A 20,690-nucleotide genomic window follows, 5' to 3' on the forward strand; every position below is an offset into this window, starting at 1 on the left:
GGAAGCGCTCGGCAAAGTCCGGCCGCGGCTTTAAAGGAGCTGAACGGTCCCCGCCTCGCCCTGCGCCGCGGTTCGGTTAGCTATCAGCGCGAGGAGCCTTCGGGCTGCCGCTACGCCGGCGCCACTGCCTCGTCCGCCCGCCCGTGCAGCCGCAGGCGGGGCCGCGATGCTGGCCGACAGCTTGGTGGAGGAGTTCGAGATCCGCGACGATGAGCCCTGGTACGATCAGCAGGACCTGCAGCAAGGTGAGCAGCCCGGCCGGGCTCCGCGTGGAGGATACCCGTCGGACGGGGCTCGCCCCTCCGGGCGCAGGGCACCGGCTCCCGCTGACCAAGGCGCTGAAGGAGCCTTCTCCGGCGGCGGATGCTTCAGGGGTTGGCGCGGGGGAGACAGATAAGTCTCGGGGGGGGGGGGGTCCCTGTGAGAGCGGGGGTGGGGGCAGGTAGGTCCCGCGCGGGGCTCTCTATGAGGTGGGGCAGGTGAGTCGGAGACGGGGAATGATGTGGGGGAGAGGAGGGCAGAAGGGAACGGGGACCGGGGGAGGGATGGGACAGAAAGCGGGGAGGAGGGGTGTGAGCGCGCGGGCGGAGGGGGGGGGGGATGCGGCTGAGGGGACCGCGCCGCGGGAGGGGAGGAAAAGGGCGGGCGGGGGGCAGAGGACGGAAGGGTACCGTTCGCCCCGAGAGGCTGGGAGAAGGGGAGGGGGCTCTCTTCGAGAGGGAGGAAATGGGAGACCGCTCCAGGCTGGCGGCGCACAGGAGGAGGGAGAGGGCTCTTCTCTAACAATTGAAGCTGCAGGGCGTTTGCCATCGGGCAGCGCCTTAGGGGTCCGGGGGGTTAACAGGAGGCTAACCAGGAATAGCAAAGTACCGTAGGGCGCAATGGTATCGTGCCACCTTCGCAGTCGTGGCTTCTGGGCCGTGTGTGACTGGGTAGGAATACGGATTTCTGCAAAACAAACCCTGCATTTAAAGGGTGGCTTGTGCGCCTGGCTTAAGGACTGCTTCTTCCCTTAACTTCGTTCGCTTTTTAGGGATTAGACTGTGTGCCACTCTCTGAAAAGCTGTACCTCTTACATAAAGCAGCTCGGTCAAGAGAGTGTTTTTGCTTTAGCTGCAGTGCTTGCTTAAAATAGAGTAGTTGTAAATAATACTTAGGGGTTTCCACACCCTGTCTCCGCCTCCTGCCTACCTGTAATTAAAGGCCTTGCAATTGATTACATTGTAAATACTAGGAGAAGTCCTTGTGGTACCTTGGAGACTAACAACATTTATTTGGGCATAAGCTTTCCTGAGGTATAACCCACTCAATCAGAAAGCTTATGCCCAAATAAATTTGTTAGTCTCTAAAGTGCCACAAGGACTCCTTGTTTTTGCTGATACAGACTAACAGGACTACACCTCTGAAACCTGTCACATTGTAAATACTGGAACATCTTTATTATGTGTAGGTGGTCAGTTACTGCTCTCAGCTCCTCTTTACACACGTCCTGTTTACAACTTACTGTGAATGTTCATTGAATAATTCCAATAGAAATTTGCTTATCTTAATAATATATATGTGGCTCTTATAGTGCTTTTTCATCAGTAGTTCTCTCCGTATTTTATAAAGCTGGTAAGTAGGCATTGAGGCACAGTAGTGGACTGAATGTATAGCATTATCAGTTTTCTTAACTTCTTGTAGGCATTAATTGGAACGAATGTAGAATAATTTTCTTTGGATTTAACAATGTTTAAAATTGGTATTTAGACTTATTTTTTAAAACCCTATGTACATTCTTAAACGACCAGCTCAGAACTGGAAGATTGAGAAAAGTGGCATACTCAAAACTAGATTTAATTAAAACTTGATTTCTCTAAGCTCTTCCTCATATAAACTCTTTGGGGTAGAGGCAGTCCTTTTGTTTTGTTTGTACAGTGCCGAGCACAGTGGGGTCCTGATACATGCCTGGGGCTGATAGATTCTATTGCACTATAAAGAATAAAAGTAGGGGGGAAAAAATCACTGTTTTCATACTAACGTCATGCAGCTAACAATAAAAATTCCATCTCTCTAAGGTCAGAATAAGTCTGGAATTTTGTATGTTTTTACTGACTTTGCTAACTGTTGAATAGCTATTTTTGAGTGCTTCATACTCAAAAACAATAGCTTTCTTGGATTGTAACTTTACGTGATCACATAACCATAAATAGTTTGCTGTTGCCTAGAAAAACTGGTGAACCATCTAAAATTATTCTCTAATGATTTAGACCTTTTTTCCAATCCATTGTAAAGCTGTCACTATTCAAAGGTAAACATGGCTGTGTGAATCACCTAAGCTGCCTCATGAAGTGTACTGTGATTCGCTTCTGCCTTATAATGGTGTTCCTTTGGTCTGATCTGAATCTAGTTGAATCTCTTTTTATTATTATTATTATTATTATTCCTTGTATCAAACTCTTGTTTTGTGCTGTGCTTCTAAGTTCCACCTCACAAGTTAGCGCATTTCAGTGATGGTTAAGGGATTCTCATATATCAAATAGACTTATATACAGATTCTCTCATTATAAAATGCCCTAAGTATAAGTGATTGTTAGCTGTGCCAAAAAAAGATAATGGTAAAATAAGCACCACTCTAAGAATAATATTGGATGGCGCTGCCAAGAGAGATCAGGATGTTTTTGAGGATCCCTTAAAATTAACTAAAACCCCTAACTCCCTTAGCAGTTGAGTAGTTACTTTTTAACTCTTAGGATTTGAAAATTCAAAGTAGGTCAAAGTTCAGACCAAAACTTTGATTGTGTTATGAACAATACACTCCAGAAACTTCCACCTTTAAAAATTGAGAATTTAATATCCAGTCAGACTTCTTGTTAAAGCATAATGTTGCTTGAAGAGAATTTTCATGTTTGAAATATTCAAGAATGGGGAGGAGCAATTCCCTACTTTCGTAGGACTGCATTTTGTTGCAGTGTATTGACCTTCTGAAAAGGCTCCTCTCATATAAGGAAAGTGATCATAATGCTGTTTTTCAAAAACTAGCAAAGGATTGAGTAGATTACAATCTGGAATGAAGGGTACAATATACATTCCATAGTGACCATTCTAAAGCTTGCTTAAAAGCAAGGATCTGGTGCTAAACCTGGACTGCTTAGTAGTCTCTTCTGTTGTTGAAAGTATCATTTTGCTGTACAAAGTTCTCGAATCCTCTTATGTAGAGTATTAAAACATTGAGGGGAGGGGGAAATCTTGACTTCGCCCCAATTATAGTAACAGTGTCAGCATGGTTTGTACTCAAGTGTAATTAAGTGAGACATGTTTAATGCAATAGTAAGAACAGCTTCTAAGTCTCACTTTAGTGTGAAAATTCCAGATATAATTAAACACGATGAGCAGCAGAGGTAGCACTGACAAAATCTTACTCGCATTATTTTACCTAGAGACGAGTAACCCATAAAGTGACTGACTTTAATTTGCATTATTTAAGTAAGAACGGATGACTGTGGCTCACAATAACTTTAGCCTCATAGTGAAAAGTGACCTTCCCCACACATCTGTTGGGATTTCATTAACACATTGGCATAAATTTACAGTACCTGAGATCACAGCTAAGAAATTGAGTGCAGAGGGACAGCAGCTATATTGTACTGAACCCTTTAAAGACAGAATTTACATTTCTTTGTTTCCTTATTCATCTGGACATCTAAGTCCTATAGCTGATTATTTATTTTTCTTGATTATGTCAGACACACCTTGCACACACTTAATGAACTCTAATAAATTTGTCAGTCTCCAAGGTGCCACAAGTACTCCTGTTCTTTTTGCAGATACAGACTAACACGACTACTACTCTGAAACCTGTTACTTGGCTGAGTAGTCCTTTTACTGGCCAAACTCCCCTGGACGTCAGCATATTTAGTTTGCAGGATCAGTTGAGTAAATTAAAAAAGCTAATGCTCTTTATCCCCTGTGCTAATGGCACTGATTATGTTTTTTCCCCAAAGATGTTATACACCGGTAGCTCCCATTTATTTCACTGGGGTTTATGGGTGCTCAACATTGCTGAAAATTGTTTCATTAGAAAGTAGATCCTTTCTGCAGTGCTTAAAAATACACTGGAGTTTTAGTACAAACCAAAATCTCTCACTTCTTTGTCTGTATTTAAACAATGGGTTTGTTTTTTTTAACACGTTTTCTTGGGCTTTTCCACCTGTTTTCCTGCCTATCATAAGAAAGCCAACAGATTCTCTGCGAAGAATGGTGAATATTTCCTACAAGAAAATATCAATGCTTCTGTGAATCTTGTGTCAAGCTAACAGAGTACTGTATGTTTAAATCTGCGGCATATACTTAGGTGTTCCATATAGACAGGAATACTTGGATATCACTTTATATGTTTGAAGTGCTCAGTAAATACTAAAAATATGTACTGACATACGTGCATATGTAACTTCATGTTTATATGCATAGTTTAATTTCTTTTAACTGCACTTCTAGATACTTTTTTTTTTTGTAAAGTATGCTTAGAGCCATCTCTAAGGTGCCACAAGTACTCCTTTCCTTTTTGCGAATACAGAGTAACACGGCTGCTACTCTGAAACAAATCCAGGAGATAGGTCCAGATCCACAAAGATATTTAGGCTCCTAACTGCCACTGAAATTAATGAAAGTTAGGCGCTAAATACCTTTGAGGATCTGGGACAAAATGTTTACCTTTGGGTGTTCTGAGTAATTCTAAGGGTTATACACATTCTTTGTTTAACAGAATCTTATTCTGTGTCTTATTTAAAGAATAGAGCCTTATGTAATGACAAAGTAAAAGCTGGAACACTGCATTATTTGAGGTAACAGAAAAAGTTGCTACAAATTGTTGAATGGCTTTAATGATTACATGGCTGCTGGATACCCAAGGCTAGTGTGTTTTTGGTTTAGAATAGGGGTGGGCAAACTTTTTGGCCCCAGGGCCACAACTGGGTTGTGAAACTTTATGGAGGGCCAAGTAGGGAAGGCTGTGCCTTCCCAAACAGCCTGGATTCTGCCCCCCTCCCACTTCCCACCCCCCTCAGAACCACTGACCCATCCAACCCCCCTGCTCCTTGCCCCTAACCGCCCCCCAGGATCCCACTCCCTATCCAACCCCCCTGCTCACTGTCCCCTGACTGCCCCAACCCCTATCCGCACCCCCTATCCAAGCCCCCTGCTCCCCGGCCCCTGACTGCCCCCCCCCCGAACCTCCACCCTGTCTAACCGCCCCCTGGAACCCCCTGCCCCTTATCCAATCCCCCACCCCCCTACCACGCTGCTCAGAGTGGCAGGTGCTCGCAGCCACACTGCCGCCCTGCCTGGCAGGAGCGGCGGGCCAGAGCGCTGGTGTCGCACTGAGGCTGCAGGCGAGGGGGGACAGCAGGGGAGGGGCTGGGGGCTAGCCTCCCCAGCCGGGAGCTCAGAGGCCGGGCAGGATGGTCCCACAGGCCGTTGTTTGTCCAACTCTGGTTTAGAATTTGTAAAATAGGATTATATTTCTATACTATTATATGGAGGATTATAGACTCACTGAAGTTAGACTGCAGGAATTACCCTGAAGAGAGACATGTGGAAAAATAAAAGGGGCTACTTCTGACTGCCAGTTTAAACTTTATCTTTGCCTCTGGTTAATCAAAATGAAAGTTTACACTTTCTGCCTCTGTAGGTTGCAAGGAAACATCAACCAAAATGTCTTAAATAAAGTTGGTAAGGATTGGGAAATTTGTAGAGAGCCCAGAAAATGAAGCTGTAGCTGGGTTTGCACTTCTTAACAAATGGACCCATGATCAGAATTATTCTTTCAACCCCTACAAGGTTAGAAGAGACAAAAGTTCTCCCTTTATTATGACCATTTTATAAAAAGTGCAGGGATATACCCACTACATGACACATGTATTTTGTGCATTCTAGCACTTTGTATTCATAAACAAAATTAACGTAATATTGGCTTATATAACCTTTGGATGCGGTAAGAGAGACTTCTGTTTGCTGGGTAATGAGCCTTTTAGTTTGAGGAGATTAGCTGTAATTCTAAAATGACATAAGGAGTGTGATGCAAGAAGATTGCATTGATGTCACTATAGAATGACATACTAACCTTTAATCGCTGAACTATTTAGCAGTATATCACCAGAGAACAACTTTATTTCTGTTTTCTTATGTACATCAAGTAATGCAGTGTTTATTTCCCCACTATTCAATTAAGTTATACGGTGTATTTTGATGTATACAATTTACATAAACTTGCTGGAGTATCAGAATCCCAGTACAATGTTTTGATGTCATGTCCTCTGGCACTGTTTTTCTACAACTAGCAGTTAACTTGCAAGATATGGGACTAACAACTACTACAGTACAGTGGAGTCTTGAGCCCTTGTCTACAGTGGAAAAAAAGTTTAACTTGGATGATTAGCATGTATTAAACTTCTAAACATGGGCATGTTAGTGTGTATTTAATACATTTTTTTCTCCTACTGTGGAAGTGGCCTATGATTTACTGCTGTTAGTAGTCATTGGGTGTGGGGTTTACATTTACTTACTTTTACTGGTGCAGATCTTGCCCTTCTTTCTCATTGATCAGTGGCCTTTGTTTTAAGAATCAGATTGCAAGGAATTTTTTTTCTTTGCTATTCTCAAAGTAGGAAACCTTTGAGAACAACTTGTACAAGTAAAGAATATATAATTCATGGATTATTTGATCTGCTAAAGCACTTTAATACCTCTCAGAACACCCTGTTGAAAGATTTCAAGTTTCTGTGCATATCTGTTTGGGAAGTTCTTTGGCTTATGCATCAGAATGTAGTGATAATTTGAATACGCTGTCTTAAGCAAAGGCTGCCCAAATCAATTTTTAACAGGGTTCTACTCTATTACATCAACTAGATAGAGATAAGCTATCAAACTAAAATGAAACAAGATAAAAACAAGGGCATTTGAACTTCCAACCTAAAGAAATATTTGCGTTCATATTCCAGCCGATTATCTGTACTGCTCATATATATTATACACCCTTTTAAATCCTGGCAGAAAGAATTCTAAATTCTCCTTCACTTGTCTTTCCTTGTATTCTGGCACTGTACCATTTATGATGATAGTTCCATATATCTAAAAATTAACAAGATTGTATTGCCAGCTTGCATGTATATGGCAATCTGGTCGTGGTCCAAGTGATGTGGAAGAGGTGGAAAATTACAAACTTTGTATAAGGAATTGCAACATAACTATTGGATTCTGCACTTCTCTTTATATGAAATATAGTACCATGTTTAGGGGAGTTAATACTCTAGCAGTAACCTAGATTATTGATCTCCATTGTCACACAAAGTGTGAGATGCATGCAACATAAGGACTAATAATGTGCTACTTATTGCATATCATTCTTTCATAAGCTTGGAATTTACTAATCCATGCTATAGTTAAAGGAGGGCATCCAAATTTACCTGTAGTCCCTGTATATGTGTGGATTCCTTATTCTTTTTAAAAAACAACAACAAGAAACAACCAGCTATATTCATAGGAACTCTGGAGGTTGCTGAGGAGGATTAGGTTGAGTTTCAAATATCTGTAAGAGAACAAATAGCGTTTAGAATCTTTTTGAGGAAAGGAAATTAACCATTGTCTGGTGCTGTTTATAAGTCAAGAGACACACAATACATATCTAAGCACATTATCTAACTTCCTATTTCATCAGAAAAAGTGTTGGAAAATCTTCAGCTGATTGTCTAATGGTGCTGCAAGGGCTGAGTTGCCTTTTGGGGTAGTTGGAGGAGTAAGAGGACATCAAATATTGTTCCAGCCTGGCCTAACCAGTACTTAACAGGCCTTTTTGCTCCCCTCTCAAAACCCCGACTAACTTATTAGTGTGGGGTTAGCAGTTATAGCTAATTGACGGATCTAGGGTAAGAGCCACTTGGTGGTGCACTACTGGGCCTCGTGTTTATGCTGCTCTCTGCCTACCATGTTGGGGAGTATCATTCCTATTCATCCTCCTCTGCGTAGGGACAAAGTGAATAGTTAGATGTAGATGAGGAACTACAGAAGGCAAAGAGCGATCAGGTGAGGAAAGTAAAACTAATGCGGTGGAGAGGAGACTAAAAACGATGGAGTGAATGGAAAATGGAGAATTAGCCTCAGTCCCAAAGAATGTGTATTGGAGCATAAAAGCTTGTACTTGGACACAGTTATAACCCTGAGAATTTAACTGAAATAACATAGTAATGGTCAGATTGCACAAATTGGGTCTTAAATAAATAACCTGCCTGTAAATTTTATTTATTTAGATCTACATCTTGCTGCTGAACTTGGGAAGACATTATTGGATCGTAACACAGAACTGGAGGAATCTTTGCAGCAAATGTATGCAACCAATCAAGAGCAACTACAAGAAATAGAGGTAAATTTTAAGGAGTATGGGTGAGATCTATTGCAGAGTTTGATAACCTTGTAGCGTGGACATTGAAATCATTTGGATACCATGAAACTTGATTTTGACTCCTTCAAAACTTCATCTTCCAAGAAGACACTCTGAATGCCTCTTGCAGTTAATTTTAGTTTGATTCTAGAATTTCTAAAGCTTGATAACATGCATAGACTCATAGTTTCCCCTCGGTAGAATCTTTGAATCTTCACTAAATTTAACTTCTATAACTATAATGACAAGTGTTTGTATAAACTAGCTGTTTCAGAAATAGATACTGTTTAAAACAAGGGTTTCTCTATCTAAATACATGATGTGGGTGGATTACTTTTCTTAACAAATCCAGAAAATACATGTAGAAGAAATCTCTGTAGGTTTTTGAAAAGCTTGCATTTGAAATAGTATGACTAGCTGTTTCCACAAATATCTTCACACACACAAAAATTGTAAGTTTAACAAATGGTATCAAGCCGTACATCAGTGGTCCCCAAAGTGGGGTGTGCAAGACCATGCGTGGGGATGTGCAAGACCATCTGGTGGGGGTGCGCAACAGGAGGAATGCTGCCGAAGGAGTGCTCCTGGACCTTTGATTCTTCGGTGGCACGCCGGCAGCAGTTTTTTTGTTTGTTTGGGGTTTTTTTGCTTCCCCTTTTTTTTGCTGGCCCTGGGGGTGTAAGATTCAAAAAGTTTGGAGACCCCTGCCGTACACACAAGGCGTCCTGTAATTACACCATAGAGAGCAGTGATATTTTTGCATGCTGTATATTTGATATTTTAGTCTGATCAACAAGTGTTAAAGTCAATTGCAAAGAACTTATTCTATTTACAGAGTTTTCAACATTTCAATCATCCATTGATAAACACTTTAAACTTTTCAATTAATGAAATGAACTGTGACTGGTACTTAAGAAGAATTTACATAACTGAATAGCCCATATGATGCAAGTAGTATTAAAGCAGTAATCAATTTAAAGTAAAGTGTATATATCTGCTTGCAATTTAGAGAATGTTGAAATGATCTTTCAGTACAATAATGGCAGTCACTACAGCTTTAATCCAACATTTGTATTAGGTTGCATATGCAAGCAAATAATGCCATGGCATTTTAAATTCTAGGATGCTTGCAGGTTTCCCTTGTATGAATTTTCTTTTTTTAAAAAAACAGCTAACTGGTGCACAGTATAGACAAAAAGTGCCCTCTTCTAAGGATACCTTTGTATTGCTGATCACTGACATACCTCCCACAGCTTACTTGACTTTTTTCCCCCGTATTAAATCATGGTAGATCTAGTCTCTATATCCAGCTCATCCTGTAATATAAAGGACAACAATAAAGCAAAACAATGCTGGAGTTAAAACCACCAACCCAACAAACCCAACCTATCTGCATTTGTTTATTCAGAGACCTTGAAATGTCTCCCGAGTCCCACGAGTCTAAATAGTTCACAAATAAGATTGATCCTTAGGGTCTGAAGTATGTAAACTCTTAGATCAACTACAGAAACTTTAGGTCTCCCATCCCCCCACCATTTTCATTGCCCTTCCCTGCATCTTAATGTACATCAGAGTGGAACAGCTTCCATATGAGGAGAGATTAAAAAGACTGGAACTAGTCATTTTAGAAAAGAGATGACTAAGGAGGAATATGATAGAAGTCGATACAATCATGAATGATGCAGAGAAAGTGTTGTGGTGGTTACCCCTTCACATAACACAAGAACTAGGGCAGTGATTCTCAAACTTATTTGATCATGCCCCCCTTCTTTTTGTCTGTAGTAGTTTATACCCTCTTCTCCCCCTCTACCTCTCAGCCACACAAGTACATATAGCCATATACGCAGCAGCGGTGCTTCACTTGAATCATTTTTTGCTTCTTTGTTTTTCATGGTTTTTTTTCTGCTGCACGAATGAGCCAACGATCCATTGTAATAAGAGCAAAAGCAAAACCGTGATTGTGGTCCACGCTTATAAACATGCACATTGCATCATAGCAAACAGATTAACATGCAGATGGCAACGACTTTGTATAATGCTAAGCAAGCTTAACAGATCTGTCAAAATGCACAGTGCCATCTAGAGTCAAATGCACAGTGCTATCTGATATGTCTGGAGGAATCAGCTTTACCAGTTACTCATTGCTGTGGGTAAAATGTGTGAAGTAAGGTGTTTTTTTTTTTCCTGCCAAAAGATTCTCAACTCCCTCCTGAATACATTCCATGCCCCTGCAATTTGAGAACCTCTGAACTAGGGGATCACCCAATGAAATTAATAGGCAGCAGCTTTAAAAACAAAAAAAAATGGAGTACTTCTTCACAGAACACACAATTGACTTGTGGCAACAAGCATAACTGGGTTCAAAAAAGAATTAGACCTATCCTCCATGAGATTATCGGTCAATGGCTACTAGCCAAGATGGTCAGGGATGCAATCCCATGCTCCAGGTGTCCCTAAACCTCCAACTGCCAGAGCTGGGACTAGATGATGGGGGATGGATCACTTGAAATTGCCCCGTTGCGTTCATTTCCTCTGAAGCATATGGCACTGGCCACTACCAGAGACTGGATACTGGTAGACCATTGGTCTGACCCTGTATATGGCCGTTCTTATGTCCATCACCTTGTAATGCACTCATTTTATGAAGAGATGGCAAGGAAATGCTGTAAGGTTGCCAAATGAATAAAACTGAAAGAATCTGTCCTACACACGTTACTTGAGAGTAGCTATCTAAAGAGTCTTGTTGCATCTGCTTTATTCGTGTAGATTTCCTGAGAGTTTATTTTAAAAAAAATCCTAATTTAACCTGATCTTTATTACAGTCAGTTAGTGTTGCGCATAATACAATTTGTGTATGTTTCATTTCAAAAGACAACTGCCTTCTTCACTCAGCGCACAGTCAACCTGTGGAACTCCTTGCCTGAAGAGGTTGTGAAGAAGGCTAGGACTATAACAGGGTTTAAAAGAGAACTGGATAAATTCATGGAGGTTAAGTCCATTAATGGCTATTAGCCAGGATGGGAAAGGAATGGTGTCCCTAGCCTCTGTTTGCTAGAGAGTGGAGATGGATGGCAGGAGAGAGATCACTTGATCATTACCTGTTAGGTTCACTCCCTCTGGGGCACCTGGCATTGGCCACTGTCGGTAGACAAGGTACTGGGCTGGATGGACCTTTGGTCTGACCCAGTATGGCCATTCTTATGTTCTTGTCTTCGCTGCATAGGAAGGGCTAAGGGAATTGAAACATGTAGAACAGTTCATAATCCTTACTTTGAAGGTTAAAACTAAAGTTTTAAACACTTGGCATCATTAGGTATTTAGTCTCTGATTATATCTGACCTTTGCACTGACACACATGCTAGTAACTAATCATGATAGATGTAATAAATGCTGCAATGGCAGATTAAAACCACTGCCAGAAAAACTAACAGAGACTAATCTTGGCATCTCTTGTAAATCCAAATGTGGGGCATTACAGCTCTCCTTTTCATAATGATCTAGTGGAGTGTAAACCTGCTTGGCAGTTTATCACTTGCAGCTACATATTAAGTTTTCCTATTTCCCTTGCAATCGATGTAGATGCTAGTGTGAATTTCTGAAATGTCGGGAAAGGCACTACAAACTTTGTTTGCATTTGGGGTTTCTGCTCTCATTTCCTGCATATTTTCAAGTTACCCTGACATCAGGCATGCGAGGTGAGATAAAGTGTAGTTTCTTGAGAAAGGGAGGAATCTACTTTCTCCCACATGTTGCTCTTGTTCCGTTACACCTAAAGTATAGTCTGTCAGCATAGGCTGCTGTTCAGTGGGTTCTTTATTATGCATTAAAGCACCTAAATTCAGAACTCTAATCTTCATGTTTTATGCTCAGTCACCTTTCACTGTTGAAGAAACCATGAACGTTTCCAATGTCTTTGAGACTAGCAGACAGGGAAAGTTAATCTGAAATGGGTCACACTGAGATTCTGTTGGTTAATCCACATGCTATTCTTGTATGAATCCTGTGTCACGTGCCTGTGGGTTGCAAAAGGATCTAACCAACAGCTATCAGATTGATCTTTTAGTAGTTTGTTTGTAGCAGTGCATAGCCCTAGATGAACTTGTAATCGCTTCTTAAATTACCTAAAATGTAAAGCCATCAACCTTCTAATGCTGTAAAAGATTAAGTAGAATATTAGAAGCTTTGATTACATAATTAGTAGGCCACTTACAAGAGTAATTGCTCCTAATCTAGAAATCTTTCAGACAACTTCGATGTGGATGATTTTGAACATTTAGCATCCAACTGTGTAAAATGTGGTTAAATTTAGAACCTAATACTTCAAGAAATATTTTATGTTCAACTTCTTTACAACAAACTAGTTCACAATAACGTGAACTTGATTTTAAACTTCTTCTAAAGATAATGAAGCAAATAACTAAGCAATCAATTTGCACACACTTATCACCTTATTTTCTAGGTAACATTCAACATGGATTTGGCGAGAACAAACCATGTCAAACCAACCTAATGGCTTTCTTTGACACTGTAACAAGCCTAGTAGATAGGGGAAGCAGTAGATGGGGTATAACTTGATTTTAGTAAGGCTTTTGATACTGTGCCACATGACCGTCTCAAGCAAATTAGGCAAATACAACCTCGATGGAGCTACTTTAAGGTGGGAGCACCCCACTGGTTGGAAAACTGGTCCCAGAGAGTAGTTATTAGTGGTTCACAGTCAAACTGAAATGACCTATCAAGTGGGGTCTCACAGACACCAGTTCTGGGTCTGGTTCTATTCAGTATGACAGAGAGAGTACACTTATAATGTTTGTGGATGATACCATGCAGGTAGGGTTGTAAGTGCTTTGGAGAACAGGATTAAAATTCAAAATGATCTGGAGAAATGGTCTGGAGTAAATAGGATGAAATTCACTAGGGACAAATGCAAAATACTCCACTTAGGAAGGAACAATCAGTTGCACATATACAAAATGGGAAATGACTGCCTAGGATGGAGTATTGCTGAAAGGGATCTGGGGGTCATAGCGGATCACAAGCTAAATGAGTCCATGTAGCACTGTTGCTAAAAAAAAAAAAAAAAAAAGCAAACATCATTCTGGCATGTATTAGCCAGAGTGATGTAAGCAAGACCCAAGAAGTAATTCTTCCGCTCTGCTCTGATTAGGCCTTAACTGGAGTATTGGGTCCGGTTCTGGGTGCCACATTTCAGGAAAGATGCGGACAAATTGGAGGAAGTCCGGCGAAGAACAACAAAAATGATTAAAGGTCTAGAAAACATGACCTATGAGGGAAGACTGAAAAAAATTGGACTTCTTTAGTCTGGAGAAGACAACTGAGACGAGGCATCACGCTTTTCAAGTACATAAAAGGTTGTTACAAGGAGGAGGGAGAAAAAATTGTTTTTGTTAATCTCTGAGGATAGGACAAGAAGCAATGGGCTTAAATTGCAGCAAGGAAAAGAGACAGCTAAGGGGAGATATGATTGAAGTCTATAAAATCATGACTGGTGTAGAGGAAAGTAGATAAGGAATTGTTGTTTACTACTACTCATAACACAAGGACTAGGGGGACACCAAATGAAACTTATAGGCAGCAGGTTTAAAACAAATAAAAGGAAGAATTTCTTCACAACATGCACACTCAACCTGTGGAACTCCTTGCCAGAGGATGTTGTGATGTCCAAGACCCTAGCAGGGTTTAAAAAAAGAAATACCTAAATTCATGGAGGATAGGTCCATTAATGGCTATTAGCCAGGAATGGTGGCCCTAGCCTCTGTTTGCCAGAAGCTGGGAATGAGTGACAGGGGATGGATCACTTGCTGATTGCCTGATCTGCTCATTCCCTCTAGGGCACCTGGCACTGAACACTGTTGGAAGACAAGATACTGGGCTAGATGGACCTTTCGTCTGACCCAGTAGGGCCATTCTTATGTAAGGGCAATTTAGGTTGGACATTAGGAAAAACTTCCTGTTGGGTAATTAGCACTGGAATAAATTGCCTAGGGAGGTTGTGGAATCTCCATCACTGGAGATTTTTAAGAGCAGGTTAGGCAAACACCTGTCAGGGATGGTCTAGATAGTACTTGGTCCTACTGTGACTGCAGAGGAGTAGACTAAATGACCTCCTGAGGTCCCTTCTAGTCCTACAAGTCTGTGGTATTTCTGGTCCAGGAATGACTTAGTGCATATTTGTAAGCAGGGTACCTGGAACTTTGAAGTATTTGTGTGTAGTAAAATCCATATAGACATGTTCAGATGAGGGAAAGCCTAAGGTGTCTCTAATAGCAAGGGACTTAAGATGGTTTAGTACTCTTACATGGGAAATCTTTATCCTAGGCTTTCTAAAAGCAGTTTCATCACTACAAAATAAACAACCTGCTAAGTTTCTTGAATAAAGAGGATTACAGTGAGAACATTTCATACAGAATTAAAAAAGCAGACCTATGATTGGGATTATATAAACTAGAATACCCCTTGTGGGTAATTAAAGTTTGTACTAATTTGTACTTCCTGATAAATAGTAACCCAAATATCAGTTTCTATTTTTAAGACTAAACTGAAATCAGTCTCCTTAAATTTAGGGCAGCTTCATACACTAGAAATTTATTCTGATTTGATAGGGTTTGCCCATGCAAAGTAAAAACCCAGTGTTGCAGCTGGTACATTGCATAATTACAAACTGGAAGTTGTAATTTAAATCATCCTTATTCTAATTTAAGGAAACCACATGTAGCATGGTGCCTTGTTCTTTACTCTGAGATTTAAAAGTGCTAATGGGCTCTCGTTTGTGGATAACACTCCAGAGCTATTTAAGGGTACAATGTCTTTCCACAGTTCTGCAATCAAAACTAATGTACATTGTATTATTCTTGACATTTATGGGAAACAAACTGAAAATCCTGATTTAAGAATTTAAAGTTAAAACTTACACTAAGTAGAATTAAACATTTTTAGCAGTGTGAAGATGGTAACTGCAAATTATTTTATAGTACCTTACAAAGCAAGTGGAGCTCTTACGTCAGATGAATGACCAGCATGCAAAGGTCTATGAACAGCTGGATGTTACAGCAAGAGAACTGGAAGATGCTAATCAAAAATTAGTTGCGGATAGTAGAGTGTCACAACAAAAGATATTAAGGTAACTAAAGTTTTGTGGAACAACTCTTTTTATATTGAAGAAGTGGAAAGGAATACTATTCTGAATGTATTAGTTTATGCATTTTTGGGAGGCTTGTTATCTATTGTCTAATCAGTGGGCTTTTGGATTATGTGGTTTTGTTTCTCACTGGTAACTGTGGAGCAGTTTCCAGAGGAAGAAACACCAAAACTGAGTGGATAGTGACTGAGTTTATGCTATTGGTTATGCCCTTGACTTAACATGACTGGCTTTAACAGCTTTATATGTTCATGAACTTCAGCCTGACAGAGACTATTGAAAGTCTGCAAACCCATATAGATGACCTTCAGAGACAAGTGGAGGAATTGAAGAAATCTGGACGAGGCCATATGAACCATGAGAGATCTGAGCAGCCACGATCAGTGCACAGCTTCTCGTGTTTGAAGGAGCTGTATGACCTTCGCAAGTAAGACGCTAACTCAGTTATGTCATTTTATTTGTACAAGCAGATTTAAAAAAATCTTTCATCCATTTGTTTGCAGCAGAGCAGAGAAATCAGACATGCATTTCTAGAAAATCTGTCAGTGTCACTCCAGACAAATGAGTTTAAGACCAAAGCAGTCATCACAAGCCTACTTTTTCCAGCTTGTCTCATCACTTAATCATACAGAGAATGTTAGTGTAAACACTTTGTAGCCTTCCCTATTCTCTGCTACTTTTTCTGACAGTTCCCTAGAATGCTACCTCTGGGATTTCCTTCTGTTCTCTTCCTTATTCCCCAAGCAGAATAGTTGTCAGACATGTAATAAGACTAATTTGGAACAAATCATGCAACATCAATAAAGCAAACATTGCACAGAAACTTAACATTCAAAGGGGCTGATTTTAGACCAGCAGAAGTCAGAGTTCAGGATTAAGAGGAGCAATTGAATCTTAAAACTTGATCTGCTAGACGTAGTTACTGCAATATATTCTCTGTTGGAGATAGTGCAATACTTAAGCGTGATATGGGATAAAAACTGAAATTTAGCTTTGACCTCTTAACTTCTAAACTCTAGTGAGTTAACCTAGGCTACTAATATGGGTAACTTAAGAACAGAATAACATGAGTCAAGAGCTGATATAAAGAAGCCTACTCTATGTACCATGGTGCACAGTAAAACTGTCTTTTCAGTTATGTGCACTCATAAAATCTGCTATCCGGAGCTAAATATTGTAATTCCTAATCTACATTATGTTCAATTTAAAACAAGTATGTCAAGCTATTACATTTTTAAGCTTTAATATTGACACTTCTATAGTGCATACTAAAGAGGTGGTTTTTTTAATTAGAATTACAAAACATGCTTATATGAAACTTCATCAGATTTCTGACAGTGGGTTTTATGACCATTCTGGGCATTAAGGTTTTATAGTGGAAATGCTGAGACTTTTAAACTACAGAATATGGATATCTTATAGTTTGCAGATCCATTTCATTATGAGAATTGTACTAGTTAAAAAGGGGAAAAACGTATTGGATCATCATGCAGTCTATCTTCTCCCAATACTAGGAATGTTCTGTAGAAAACTGTATTTTGTGGCCTCAAAGAAATACTCTAGAAAGTCTCAAGAATGCTGGTTACAGATCTGCTTGTACAGTAGGTTTTATATCTACAATTTGGTATTGCAATTAAGGAGCTGCCATACCACCTGAATTGGGAACCATGTATCACTGGGTACTGAATTTACTACAGCCCTGTAGAAAAGCAGTCTGTTTGATTATTGACGCATTGTAACTTTGTACAAATAGATACTTTAAATTACCAAGCTGGTTCTGTTTGGAAACCAGTTTTCTTCAACAGGGAGTTTTAAATTAAATCTCTATTATTCAGAAGAGGCAGCCTAAAAGTCATAGGAAATCTAAGCTCTGACACTTTTTTTGTTTCTGCAGGTATTTTGTTTACGATCATATTTTTGCAGAAAAAATTACTTCAATGGATAGTCAGCTGAGTCCCATAGAAGAAGAAAATGAGAACTTAAAAAAGGCATTGACTGTATTAGAAGCCCAACTTAATCTGGAAAAGGAGAAGAGAGTGACAATGGAAGAGGAATATCAACTTATGGTAAAGGAGAACTGTGACCTTGAACAGAGGCTGGTTGATAAAGACTTATACCAGGCTCGGGCAGAAGAGCTTGAATTGGAAGTGGCTGAAATGCGGCAGATGTTTCAGTCTGAAAACACATTTGTCAACAGCATGGAGAATCTGGTTCCAGAATCATTCTTTATTTCATTTAAAGAGTCTTTAGACAGGGAAATTAGTCAAAGCCCTTCAGAGGATGCATCCTTGACTGTCCCCCAGCTTGATAAAAGGGCCCTAAAAAGAAGTAGCAGTGAGACCTTCCTAAGCAGTGCTGCAGGTGGAGACCTTCTAAAGGGCCATGAAGAAACCTGTATTAGAAGAGCTGAAGCTGTGAAGCAGCGAGGCATCTCCTTGCTTAATGAAGTGGATGCTCAGTATAATGCTCTGAAGGTTAAGTACGAGGAACTTCTGAAGAAGTGTCAAATGGATGAAGATTCTTTGAAACATAAGGCTGTACAAACATCAAAACTGTGTTCCAAAGACTCTAGTGTGGGGAACATCCAGTCTGACCGTTCAGCTACTGATCAAGAGTATGGAAATGTTGAACTCACTGGCTCACCCACAAATACTATACCTGAATATAAAGCTCTCTTTAAGGAAATTTTTAGTTGTATCAGAAAAACAAAGCAAGAAATAGATGAACATAGAACAAAATATAAGCGTCTCTCTTCTCAGCCCTAACACTTGTTTGTATTAACTATGCTGATGACCTGTTTTCCCATTGAAAAGTTCTCTATTAGTCCAGAAGGGAAACATTAAGGGTCCCTCTGTTTGTACATATCTTGCAGTCATGTGTACTCTCCCCTCAACTTGAATGTATGTTCACTTTACCTGTAAATATGTATGATATGGTCAACCCCTTAGTCTGTTGTATTCTCTGTGCACGCAATGACCCCTACCACACAGCAGAAGTTATTGTTCAGGGGTAGTTGTTGGCAGTCTTAAAAGTAGAAAAATTGGCTTAATTTTTGCATACTGAGTTTGTCCTCTCCACAGCAGCAACTGACAATCTAGCTCACTATGCCCAGTGTGCTACAGAAGCTGTAGACCTAAGGAGAAATGATTGTATTATACTTTTTCCACTGAGAAATTTGGAGTAAATTTTTTCCTTATTTCACAAATGAAAAAGGTTATGTTCAGTCTTAGCCTTATGGCTATTTTTGTTTACTAAAATACCACCTGTGGGAAACCTCTGATTCAGACTCAAATTAGTGATCAGTCTAAACGGATGTGCCCTGGCAGAGAGATGGGGGAACTGGCACAGCAGCCTGTATTAGGTTTAATTTAAGCCAGTACCAAGTTTTCATATGCAGTAAACTCTTTCCCCTTAGCATAAATGTCTTTATATTAAAAATGGATTAGGTGTAAAGGTATGAATATTTGAGATAGTTCAATGTTTTAAGGCAGGATACTGTGAACTATGTATATTGTCTCTGATGTACTGTTCCTTATTAGTATGCCTAAAAGTGCATTTTTGTCATGTGATAAGATGGAACATTACAAGTTGTGGTAGTTTTGCCATGAAGGAATGGCTTCCTTTAATCTATAAAGCCTCCTACTCCAAGTGTTTAAGGAGACTGGACAAGGAAGCTTATCGGATGATGATGTTCATCGCTTTACACCATTTTAGCTCAAGCTTGTGTAGACCTATTTAATATCAGCAGTAAAAACAAAACAAAAACCAACCCCAAACCTCTTTAAGAACCAGAATACAACATGTAAGAGATGGCATCAAGATATAGTTAAATCCTCTTTGCTCCTTCCTTCTCTTTCCATCCCTCCTTCCCAATAAAATAGATTGCAAGACCAACTTCAACTAATGAAAATGCAGAATATGAATGAACACTGCCTCAAATGGGAGGAGGAAAGGCAGGACATGGTAAAGGCTGAGAAACCAAGAAGAAATGGAAGCCAGATAACCAGCACTAAAAGGTGATCTGATAATTTTACAAGAGTAGGAATGCAGCTTAACTCTTTAAAGTGTTGACTGTTAGTCAGTGTTTGCTATAGATAAACGTCTACTTGAGTTGTCTAGATAAACTGTTGGCATATGATGTTAAAAGAAACTTTACAGCTGTAGTTAAGTTGCTGCTGCTATTATAAATTCTTGTCTGCCTCCTACAATGTAAGTTAGGCTCCAGTTATTTTATACTTGTCCTTCAGTAAGACAGTATTCCGTTTTATAGGTTGGACACTTACACTGTAAGCAGTTGTGTACTGAAATAAACACCTATTTAAAAAAATAAATTCTAAATTATGAATACTTTTCTGAAAGGCAAATAAATCCCTGCAGCTGAAGTTAGTGGGTCTGTGCTGCTAATTTTGTCCAAATGTGTGAAACTACCACCAATGCAAAGAAGGGGTTCTTAAAGTCACGGTGGATGGCATCTTCATTTATATAGATTCACTTCCCCCTCTCAGCAGGGATTTCACAGACTTGCTGGCCTATACCACCCTTGCTTAGATGAAAAAACTAATTAGGGAAATAAAGACTTAAGAGGGATGTGTCTGTGTGTGGGAGGGGAGTAGACTAATCTCGCCTTTCTTCTCCTCCTCCCTCCCATTCCACAATCCCCTCTAGGTGAGAAAGTTGCTTCCCTGTACCCTTGGGGATGGCTGTCTGTTGCAGTTCCTGTTTCGTGACTCATTATGTAGCAAGGGCAACTACTGCAGGCAGCAATGTTGGCAACTTGTTCCCTGCTTTCAGGCTGGGGGACTCCAGAAGCATAGGGAACCTGCTGCCACAAGTGGTTCACCACTCATTTGTGTTACTGTAGTGCCTGAGAATGGGAACCCTACTCTGAGCAGGCCTCTACTGGGCTAGGTGTGTATAAATGGAACAAAGAAAAGCCCCAGCCCAAAGAGTTCATAGCCTAAAACCTAGGTCGACTTACCACAGTAGTGTAGACATAGCCTATGCTATGCAACTCCAGCTACGTACCTTAGGTTGAGTTAGTGCGGAGTCTACACTGCAAGAGTTGACAGGAGAAATTCCTGTCAACTTACCTTACTCTTCTCATCAGGTATAGTACAG

At 40.1% G+C, this 20,690-nt stretch overlaps 1 protein-coding gene and 1 long non-coding RNA gene across 3 annotated transcripts; one reads left to right on the plus strand and one right to left on the minus strand.

Moving 5' to 3' along the window:
* The first annotated feature begins 139 nt into the window (after positions 1-139).
* On the plus strand, positions 140-19,878 carry CDR2 (cerebellar degeneration related protein 2). The gene is made up of 5 exons (XM_077827764.1): positions 140-245; positions 8,283-8,395; positions 15,406-15,554; positions 15,835-15,999; positions 17,467-19,878. The coding sequence occupies exons 1-5, from the start codon at positions 167-169 to the stop codon at positions 18,335-18,337; spliced, it is 1,377 nt and encodes a 458-aa protein (XP_077683890.1). The 5' UTR covers positions 140-166; the 3' UTR covers positions 18,338-19,878.
* LOC144270884 (uncharacterized) lies at positions 7,429-12,631 on the minus strand. Of its 2 annotated transcripts, none has more exons than XR_013347266.1 (3): positions 11,512-12,631; positions 9,658-9,729; positions 7,429-7,564 (listed from the first exon to the last, which is right to left on the minus strand). It is a non-coding gene; the product is annotated as an uncharacterized LOC144270884 (long non-coding RNA). The 2 variants fall into 2 exon arrangements; XR_013347267.1 differs by lacking the exon at positions 7,429-7,564 and adding an exon at positions 8,914-9,138.
* Positions 19,879-20,690: the final 812 nt, after the last annotated feature.

Source organism: Eretmochelys imbricata, chromosome 10, assembly GCF_965152235.1.
Source record: "Eretmochelys imbricata isolate rEreImb1 chromosome 10, rEreImb1.hap1, whole genome shotgun sequence".
Lineage (NCBI taxonomy): Eukaryota > Metazoa > Chordata > Testudines > Cheloniidae > Eretmochelys > Eretmochelys imbricata.

Bases quoted from the DNA above. Each gene is read 5' to 3' on its own strand.
- CDR2 (XM_077827764.1), top strand. From the start codon at position 167: ATGCTGGCCGACAGCTTGGTGGAGGAGTTCGAGATCCGCGACGATGAG. The intron at 246-8,282 runs GTGAGCAGCCCG...TTATTTATTTAG, and splicing joins TCAGCAGGACCTGCAGCAAG to ATCTACATCTTGCTGCTGAA. The intron at 16,000-17,466 runs GTAAGACGCTAA...TTGTTTCTGCAG, and splicing joins GAGCTGTATGACCTTCGCAA to GTATTTTGTTTACGATCATA.